This window comes from Tupaia chinensis, unplaced genomic scaffold (genome assembly GCF_000334495.1).
Source record: "Tupaia chinensis unplaced genomic scaffold, TupChi_1.0 Scaffold000539_1, whole genome shotgun sequence".
Taxonomy (NCBI): domain Eukaryota; kingdom Metazoa; phylum Chordata; class Mammalia; order Scandentia; family Tupaiidae; genus Tupaia; species Tupaia belangeri.
The window spans coordinates 2,841,631-2,851,975 of NW_006160052.1; the positions used below are offsets into that span (position 1 = coordinate 2,841,631).

The following is a 10,345-nucleotide window of genomic DNA, read 5'->3' on the forward strand; positions in this document are numbered from 1 at the left end:
CGCCGCCTGCACTCCCGCGTGGTGCGGGCACCGTGCGGCCGGGAGTCAGGACGGGCGTGGCCCACCCCCAGGGCGGTCACCCTAGGGGGTGAAGATGGTCACAGCTACTTAGTGCGCTCTTCGAGGAGCCAGAGACCGCGCCAGGCGCCGCACGGCCTCGGCCACGGCTGTCTAGTGAGGGCAGTCCTTGGTGGCTGGGGCCACGTCCGTCCCCTCACCCTCCCGGGCACTGCTCCTCAGCCCACTTCGCAGATGCAGATACCGAGGCGGAGGTTAAAGGTTAGAGCTGGCGGGAGGCTGCCTCCAGAGTCTGAGGCCAGAAACAGCCAGGCCTCCCCGGTCTGGGATTTCCCTCACGGCTCTGGGTAGGGGCTCAGAGAGGTGAAGCAGCTGGCCCTTGATCACACCGCTCGCTCGTGTGAAGGAGGCAGGACCTGAATCTGGGTGTGGGGCTCCGAAGTCCAGGACTTAATGCGATAAACTCCATCAGAGGACAGACCGTGGTGGGAGGAGGAGCGGAGGGACAGTGTCTCTGAGCTGGGCATCTGAGGACACAGAGGAGGTGACTTTCAGGAACTTCATGCTTTGGGTCTCCCTCTCCTGTCTGGGCCCTGCGTTCCATTGACTTTCTCTTAAGCATGTGGCGTGGTGGTCAAGGCACTGGACTTCCACATGACGAACCGCGGTTCAAGTCCCAGACCTAGTGGCTTGCTTTCTCATTTTCCTTCTCTGTCTGTCTGTCTGTCTGTCTCTCTCTGGTGAATGCATGTGGCCTATAGCAAATTAAATAATAATAACAAATAAGTATTTAGCAATAAAGGAACTTGGGGGACCAGCAGTTGGTGTAATGGCTTTGTTGCTGGACTCCCCTGTATTCGACTGCGGTTCGAGTCTCAGACCCAGTGGCTTAAACTCATGCTGGGCACATGTGCGTGCATGTCCAGGATCCTGAGAGGAGAATGGAGGGGAAGGGATTGCAGTGTGGCCATCCCCCCTGGGGGGTGATCTCTCGCTTTCTGTCTCTCTGTCTTTCTCTGTCTTTCTGGCGAGTGCACGCGCCCTATAGCAAAAACTTCTCAAAAAAAGAAAGGAAGGAAGGAAGGAAGGAAGGAAGGAAGGAAGAAAGAAAGAAGGAAACTTGGATGGGCTTGGTGGGGGTGGGAGGCTTCGGGAAGCTAGCCTGACACCTGACCTCCTGGCCACGAGTGGGGAGGGTGCCCTGGGAGGTGTCTCACAATAGGGCTTGGACAGCTGGGGCTAGCCCTGTTGGGAGGCAGGGATGCTGGGCACTTGCCCTCCACCATACCCCCCTTCATCCCACCTGCCCCGCCCAGTGTTCTCAGAGCCCCTGCCTTCCCATGGTCCTGTCTTGCTGTGGTAGTGGAGAGGGGCAAGGGTCTACCCCCTCAGTAGTCTATGAATGTGCCCTGAGTCCCCACTGTGTGAAGCCATGGGGTAGGGTGTCCTGGGGACATCGAGGCTCAGACCGGCCATGCCCAACCTGCTCGAATTGGGAGAAGCAGCAGCAGACAGAGCCCCTGCATGGTGTGCGGGACAAGCTGTCTCCTGACATCCAGGATGACTTGGTGGATGCCGGCAGAGCAAGCCGGGGGCCTTCCCTTCCTCTGCTGCGTGGAGAGGTTCTGCGGCGCCCCTCGGAAGGCCCGAGGGCTAGTGTAGGCACGGTCCATGGAGCCAGGTGCAGACCCCATAGCTCCCTAGTTGTGGGACCTCAGGCAAGAGCTTCCCCATCCTGACTTTTAATTTCCTTGTTTGCAAAATATTAATAGAAAATTTTCAGCAGTTATGGTGAGGGGCAAATAAAATGAATGGAAAGAAGCCCCAGGCACAGTGCTAGCACTTAACGGGCCCCTAGGAATGTTAGGTCCCCAAAGGGCAGGTGGCTTTGGGTGGGAATGAGGCGTGAGCCTCGCTTGCCAGGCCCTGGTCTGGGCTCTGCGCAGAGCGCTGCTCCCTGCACTGCTGCCCCCTCGCCCCCTTGGATTGGGGTTTGGCAGGCTTCTCTGCCCTCCAGGGGAGATGTGGCCATGGGCACTGGCAGGGATGTCTGAGCCCACAGGTGGTTGTGCAAGGTGCTGGCTCCTTGGGCAGCTGGTCAGTGGTGCTGTTCTTGGCGTGCGATGCTAGCCTGGACAGACCTGGGCATTGTACCTGCTGCTGGTTATGTAAGAACAGCTCGGCCCGAGAGCTGAGTGAGTCTGTACCCAAGGGCTCTGGGGGCCCCATGCCGGAAGCCTGGGAGAGAAGGAGGGGCAGTCGGGACCCAGCCAGTCTGTCTTGGGGACCTGAAGGCTCCCTGACAGAGTTGGCACCCGGTGAGAGCAAGAGGGGAAGCCCTTCATGGGAACCAAGCCCAGGCGAGGGCTGCACTCTGGGGCAGTGTTCGGTGGGGCTCTCGCTGTGGCCAGTTGCCCTGGCTCTGCAGGCAGGCAGGCAGAAGGCTGTGCTCTCTTGAGAGCCCTTTTTATTTTAAAGGATTATTTTACTTAACTTTATTCATTTGTTTCATTTACTTTAATTTGACCAGAGAGGGACAGTGTGAGAGGGAGAGTGAAAGTAGAAAAGTGAGAAAGCAAGCCGCCAGGTCCGGGACTTGAACTGTGGTTGGTCATGTGGGAGTCCAGTGCCCTTAACCACCATGCCACCAGCCGGCTCAGAGAGCCCACCCCCCTTTTAAAGTATTGTTTTATTTTAACTTTTATTTATTTATTTTAATTTGAACAGAGAGGGACAGGGTGTGGGAGAGAGGGAAAAGAGAAAGTAAGCCACCAGGTCTGGGCCTTGAACCGAGGTCAGCCATGTGGCAGTCCAACACCCCCAACCACCCCCAACCAGCCCAGAGAGCCCTTCTTGAGGAAGCTGAACCAGGGCCTGGGCAGCTGCTGGCACACCGGGCGACTATCTGTCCTGGAGCACTTCGGTCTGTCCAGGCTCACCCTTCCCCCAGCTGGCGGAGGGGCCATTTGTTCCAGAGAATGTATATTTATGGCTTATTGTGGACACAATTCTACAACGAAACTCTTAGGGGAAACGTGCTGTTATCAAGTCATGCTTTTCTTTATGAAATTGTCTATTCTGGTGGTTCTGACAGCGCAGTCAGGGGTCTCTAGGTCTCTTAAGACCCTCTCAGGGGTCTACAAGTTCAAATCGTACATAGTTCAAGGGCCCCTCCAAAGTACAAGCTAGATCAATGGATGTTACGGTGACAGAGTAAAAGAAGTCAATATCATTTCAGATTCTGTATGACAGTGAGCCTTTAAGAACCTACCACATATCAGTTTTCTTGGTAGTGTAAAAAAACCCCACAGCTACCTGGAAAGATTAATGAAATGCTCCTCCCTGTTCCAGCTCCATTACTGTGCAAGGCCACATTTTCTTCACATACTTCAACCAAAACAACATATGGCAACAGATTGAATGCAGGAGCAGATATGAGAATCCAGCTGTCTTCGATTAAGCCAGACATAAAGAGATTTGCCAAAATGTAAAACAATAGCAGTCTTTTCACTAGATTTTGTTTTTGTTTTGGAAAATGTAATGTGTTTTTCCAAAAATTTATTTATGTTAACATATAATGGTTTTTATTATTTAAATCAGTGAATTAATTTTTCCTCATTTTCAATTTCAGATATGGTAAATAATGATAGATATATGCCCACATATACAAACTCTCTTTCAGGTCTTTAGTTTTTTTTTTTTTAGAGGTTTTTCCCTAGGGCGCGTGCACTCGCTGGGTGGGGAGGAGAGACAGAGACAATGAGAGGAAAAGTGAGAAATCACTCCCTAGCGGAGAGGCCACGCCACAATCCCCTCTCCTCCATTCTTCTCCCAGGATCTTGGGCCTGAGTGCACACAGGCCCATCGTGGTCTTCAAGCTGCCGGGTCTGGAACTTGAAATGCGAGCAGCCATGCGGGAGTCCAGCGATATAACCACTATGCCACCTGCTGGCCCCAAGGTTCTCAGTTCTGTGCAAAAGGGGGCAGGACCAGCAGGCAGCATAGCGGTCAAGGCACTGGACCCTCCTGTGGTCAACTATAGTTTGAAGTCCCAGACCCAGTGGCCTGAAACTCACACCGGGCATGTGTGCATGTGTGTACGCTCCCAAGAGGAGGATGCAATGTGGTCATCCCTACTGAGGGGGTGGTTTCTCGCTTTCCTCTCACTGTGAGAGCATGTGCCCTATGGCAAGAATCTCTCAAAAAGAATGCAAAAGAGAGGTCTGAGACTAAAATGTTTGAGAACTGCTTGCCTACTTAATCTAACTATTTCTTTCTCTCTCTTTTTTTTTTAAGAATTATTTTATTTTTAATTTAATAAATTTATTTATTTTAATTTGACCAGAGAAGGATGAAGTGAGAGAGGGGTTGGGAGTGAGAAAGCAAGCTGCCAGGTCCGGGACTTGAACTGCAGTCGGCCATGTGGGAGTCCAGCGCCCTCAACCACCATGCCACCTGCTGGCCCCAATCTATCCGTTTGTGATAGAGGTATATAAAATCTGTCTTGTGGGTTTGTCAATTTTTTCTTTTTAAAATCCATTTTGTATACTTTGAAGCTATGTTGTCAAGAACAAAATTTTTCATGATTATGTGTCTTCTGGCTGGATTGTTCCTCCTCTCTGTATGAAATATCTTCTTTTGATCCTTTTTAATTTTTTTCAGAAGGTGCATCTGCTTGCAGGGAGAGACAGAGAGAAGGAGCCCTCCCCCCACCCGCCGTGGGTCTGTTTCTCTATTTCTCTGTCCTGTCGGGATTTGGGGCAGGCATGCACAAATACTCAATGTGCTGTTCGAGCTTCCAGGGGCAGGGTTTGAACCCTGTTGATGACCATGTGGGGTCTAGCTCCCTTGGCCACTAGGCCGCAGGGCTAGCCCCTCCTTGGTTCCTTTTTTTTTTTTTTTAAAGAGGTTTTTGCCTTAGGGTGTGTGTGCTTGCCAGAGAGCAAGGACAGAGACAGTGAGAGGGAAAGTGAGAAATCACCTCTGGGGGATGGCCACACCACAATCTCTTCTCCTCCATTCTCCTCCTGGGGTCTTGGACACGCACACACGCATCCGCGTGAGTTTCAAACCTCTGGGTCCCGGACTCTAATAGCATTTGACCATGTGGAGTGCATCGATATCACCGCAGCGCCACCTGCTGGCCCCTCCTCGTCATGCTTACAGGTTTGGAATAAAGTTTGGTGAACTATTACTTAAATAGAACCTGCTACAGGCCAGGCGCCGACATGGAACTAGCGTGTCCTTATCCACGTGGAGATAGACACACAAAAGCGAGGCAGTGTGGCAGGAAGGGCCTGGGTTTTGGAGTCAGGCCCGTGGCAAATTCTGACAACTTCCCAGCACTGTGTCCTTGGGCATGTGTCTGTTGAACTCTGAACCTCAGTTTCTTATCTGTAAATAGGGTTAGTAGTACCCACCTACTGGGTGCAGTGAAGGCTTACTGAGAGCGTGGGTAAGAGCAGCTCTGTGACACTGTAACAGGCCATGACACAGACACGAGCCAGGCGTGCCATCCGTGCCTCCCGACAAGGCTCTCTGGAGAGGCAGTGCGGGGCAGTAGGGAGTGGATCGAGCTTGACTTCAAAACAGCTGAGTTAGGCATTTTCAATTTACCGGCAGGTCCTTTCCACCCTGAGTCCCAGCAGCCTCATCTGCAAAATGGAGAGGACCCCTTTGTCCTGCGTTCTCCATGGGTTACTTGAGGCTCAAACGGGCTAATAGGGAAGGGGTTTAGGAGGGTGATGGAGGTGAGGCTGATGGTCTTCTGAGCCTGAAGTGTGGCTGAGGGATGGAATGAGGCCCCCAGTCCCTGTCACTGTGCCCGCTCTGGCTGTGAGAAGGTCCCGCCAGCACAGGCTTGTCGGCCTCCTGGCAGGTCTGGGAAACCTGAAGGGGTAAGACAGAGTCTTGTCATTATTTCCAAGTCCCCTGCAGTCACATGCCCTTTACAGACCCGGGCTTCCCTGGCGGGGGACTGTCTTCATAGCAGCCATTGCTGTATGCTCGGCCAAAAGCCAGGGCCATGAGGCCGAATAGAGCTGGCGGTGCTGGTGGCACCTGGCACTGAACAGCACCCCCTCATTTTCTACGGGAGGAAATGGCACAGGGACCTTTCTGACTCTCAGTCCAGTGCTGTTCCTACCCCAGCACTGTTTCACTTTGCAGCCTTAGGGTTCTTTTTTTTTCTTTCTTTGAGAGGTATAGATGCTATAGGGCACATGCGCTCACCAGAAAGACAGAGACAGAGAGACAGAAAGTGAGAAATCACCCCCCAGGGAGGATGGCCACGCCGCAGTCCCTTCTCCTCCATTCTCCTCGCAGGACCTTGGGCACACACGCACACGCGCCTGGTCTGAGTTTAAGACACGAACTCTAGGACTCGAACTGCAGTTGAGTACATGGGAGTCCAGCGACGTAGCCATTATGCCATTGCTGGTCCTAACAGCCTTGGGTTTTGTCAGTTGCAAAGTCAACATCTGTGCAGAGGCTCCAGCTGTTCAGGTTCCCCTGCCAGGCAGCCTGTGCTCCTGTGGCAGTCCAGGGGGGCCTGCTCAGGATCGTGGTAGCAGTGGGGACCAGCTGTAGAGAGGTGGAGCCAGAATCAAGGGGCCAGGGGGACCTGGAGCCCCACTCACAGAACACTGAATCAGGGGGCCAGGGGGACCTGGAGCCAGACTCACAGGTCACTGAATCAGGGGGCCAGGGGGACCTGGAGCCAGACTCACAGGTCACCGAATCAGGGGCCAGGGGGACAAGTCTCAGTGCTCCCTCTGTGAGCCTGTGGTGGGCACGACAGGCTCCCGGGTTGTCCTGGGTCTCCTGAGGCTCAGGGGACAAAAGCAGACCGGGCCGTGTCGGGCCTGGGGCTTCGTCCTGCTCTAAGCGTGCTCATCAGGAGCACAAAGACAAGTGGGAGGGGCCGGGCCCTGCTGGCCTTCTCTAGATGGGCGGTGGCCAGGGAGGCTGCCCCGGGTTCTCCTCTTCTCCCCCGTCCCCAGCATGCCCAGGAGGCCTAGGCTGTGGCTAATAGGCAACCCTGGCTAGAAGCCAGAGGTGGTCAAGTGTTTCGGTTAAGAGCATGAACTCGGCAGACAGACTGGCCTCTACCCTCAGCAGTGCCCTGGGCCTTGGGAAAGTTCTCTGCCCTGTCTGCTCTTCAGTTTCCTCATCTGTACAGCGGAGATGATGTACCAATAATTCCTTCTAGGATTCTTGAGAAGGTTAGAGTTCATTTTTAAAAATATATATATATATATTTTTTTTTCTTTTTTCTTTTTTTTTTTTTTGGAGAGGTTTTCACTCTAGGGCGCGAGCATGGGCACGCACGCACAAGCGCCCGGCGTGAGTTTTAAGCCACCGGGTCTGGGACACGAACCTCGGTCGACTAAGTGGGAGTCCAGCGACATAGCCATTACTCTAACTGCTGGTTCCCATAGAGTTCATTTTTTAAATTGCTTATTATAGGGGCCAGCAGATGGTGTAATGGTCATGTCTCTGGACTCACATTGTGGACTACGCTTCCAGTCCCAGACCCGGGGGCTTAATACGCACGCCAGATGTGTGTGCCTGTGCATGCCCAAGATCCTGAGAGGAGAATGGAGAAGGGGTTGGTGTGGCCATCTCCCCTGGGGGTGATTTCTCACTTTCTGTCTCTCTGTCTCTTTAGCAAGTGCATGTCGTCTATAGCAGAACTTTCTCTAAAAAAAGTTTGCTAAATGATACCGTGGAGCCCTGGAGTGACAGTGGTGTTTAGAGACCGACACCCAGCTCGGTAGTTCCTTACCCTCAGTCTCCCTGGTGCCCACTCATGCCCTTCCCTTCTCTCTGCTCTCTGTACGCCCTCTTCCCATCGCCCAGCTCCCGTGTCTTCAGTCTCGGTTTTCCACTCTGCGGGAGCTGAACCATCATTCCAAACTGCACACCCGGCAGCTCACTCTGCTCCAGCCCCCATGGCTGCTGCCTGAGGATGAAGCTGGTAGCCAGGCAGCCAGGCCTCCTTGCCAGGCACTCTGCACCGAGGCTCCCTTACAGCCCTCATTCCAGGGGCCGTTCTGTAACTGTGCTTCCTGCTCTTTCTCACTTCCCGCTGGCTAGACCTCGCCTCGTCCGTCTCGGTCTCCCTTGCTCCGAGCACACCGCCAATCACGTAGTAGGTGCTCAGTAAATGCTACATGAGCGAACGAATGGGTGGGTGCTGCGTGCTGGGAGGAAGCGGAAGAAGCCAGGAGTCTTTGGAATCAGGTGGGCTCAGGCTGGAGCCCAGAACCTTTTTTGGGATCTGTTTGAATTCTTGGGAGACCCAGGGAACATCAGCAGGGTTACAGATTGACTGTGGGAGGAGCTGGTGAAGACTGAGTTGAGAAAGTTGAGTCATGTGACAGTTGCCATGCCAGCCGAGGGGTGGGGAAAGATAGACAAGCCCCCAAGCTCAGATTGGCTTCCCTTCCTCCTCTTTCTCTTTTGTTTTTTCTTCTCCTTCTCCTCCTCTTCCTCCTCTTCCTCCTTCTTTCTTCCTCTTGCCTTCCTTCTTCTCTCTTCTCTTCTTCTCTCTTCTTCTTTTCATTTTTCTATAGGGCATGTGCACTCACTACGGAGGGAAGAGAAAGAGCGAGATCACCCCCCTCTCCCAGCGTTGGGGCAGCCACACCACAATCTCTTCTCCTCCACTCTCCTCTTGGGATTTTGTGCACACGTGCACACTTGCCTGGTGTGTTTTTCAAGTCACCAGGTCTGGGACTTGAACTGTGAAGTCGGCTGGTGGGAGCCAGCTGCCTTAGCCACCACGCCATTGCCTGGCCCCTCCCCCCTCTCTTAAATGCTTGTTTAGGGCCTCCTAGGTGCCTGGGATTATGCTCTGTGCGTTCCCATCTGTGCTCTCACCTCATCATCCCAACAGCACTGGGTGGGAGGCAATATTTTAACTTAATTTTTATTTATTTATTTTAGAGAGATTTTTGCTATAGGGTACACACACTCGCCAGAGAGACAGACAGAGAGACAGGAAGCAAGAAATTGCTCCCCCCAGAGGGGATGGTCACTCTGCAATCCCTTTTCCTGGAAGGGAAGCAGTATTATCCCCATTTTATATGAGAAAACTGAGGTTCAGAGAGGTTTGGTAACTTGCCCAGAGTCATCCAGCCAAGTAGCAGGGCTTCCTTCTGTAGCTTGTGGGTTCCTGCCTCGTGGGGAAAGCTGACCTTTCCATGAGACAAGTCACTGAGGCTGCAGCAGGTTTGACCTCGGCTGGGCCACCGCCCCCAGGAAGCACAGTCCAGAGGCAGCTGGTATACACATCACAGATAGCCTCCTGTCACAGTTGGGTGACTTCCTGGTAGGGGAGAGGCACCCCAGGGCTCCTGTTTTCTTTATTATTATTAATTTTAATTTTATTTATTCATTTGTTTTATTTTAATTTGACCAGAGAGAGAGAGTTCTGGGAGTCGAACCGTGGTCGGGCATGTGAGAGTGTCCGGTGCCTTAGCCACCACGCCACCTGCTGGTCCCCCAGGGCTCCTCTTGGTGGAACCTGGAAAGGCACTGGGTCCAGACAGTTGAGGGTACCTGTGCCCGTTAGGATTTTGCCTCTATCATGTATAGGCTGTGGGAACTCCAGTAAGATGCAGCGCCCACGCCTCAGTTTCCCCATCTGCAGAGACAGGAAGAATTTATTGGGGAGATTAAATGAGACATTCTTTTTTTTTTTTTTTTTGGAGAGATTTTCACTGTAGGGCGCGTGCGCTCGCCAGACAGACAGAGACATAGAGACAGAAAGCGAGAAATCACCCCCCAGGGGGGATGGTCACGCCGCAATCCCTTCTCCTCCATTCTCCTCTAAATGAGACATTCTTGAAGGTGCTTTCGAACTGCTCAGGGTAAGTGCTCAAGGCTGGTGTGCCATCTCAGCTGGCAACACGGGTCCCACCCTCCCACCAGGCTGTGGCTTGCTGGGCCTCGGGTTCCAGACGCTGCAGCTGAAAGCTGCCCTCCATTCTGCGTGCTCCTGACCACCCAGGGACTGGGAAGGCGGCACTAAATGCTCATAAACCATTCCCCATGTTTCCCCAAATCAACACAGAACGGTTCGTTTGCCTGTAAATAAAACAGCAGATTGCTTTGCTCTGGGCTGGAATTACATGCTCTCAGGATGGAGCTCCTCCTCTCATGGACAGAAGTGGATGGCAGTTCGTGCATCTCTGCTTAACGTGAGAAACAGGCTGGGGGTGGGGGTGAGTGACAGGTCCAGCAAGGGGACCATAGCAGGGAGGCCTCGGGGGACTTTGTGCTCTGGGTGCAGGGGCGGAAGTCAGGAACCCGGGGAGGACCC

The 10,345-nt window shown here is 53.1% G+C and overlaps 1 protein-coding gene across 1 annotated transcript in view; it reads right to left on the minus strand.

Moving 5' to 3' along the window:
- SFRP5 (secreted frizzled related protein 5) overlaps positions 1-6,045 on the minus strand; it is an 11,621-nt gene extending 5,576 nt beyond the window's left edge. Inside the window, exons 1-4 of the mRNA XM_006157406.3 lie at positions 5,971-6,045; positions 5,720-5,791; positions 2,173-2,256; positions 1,572-1,718 (exon numbers count right to left, since the gene is read on the minus strand). Of these exons, the coding sequence (XP_006157468.1) occupies positions 1,572-1,718; positions 2,173-2,256; positions 5,720-5,791; positions 5,971-6,045 (378 nt within the window). The remainder of the gene's footprint in view (positions 1-1,571; positions 1,719-2,172; positions 2,257-5,719; positions 5,792-5,970) is intronic.
- Between the last annotated feature and the right edge of the window lie 4,300 nt (positions 6,046-10,345).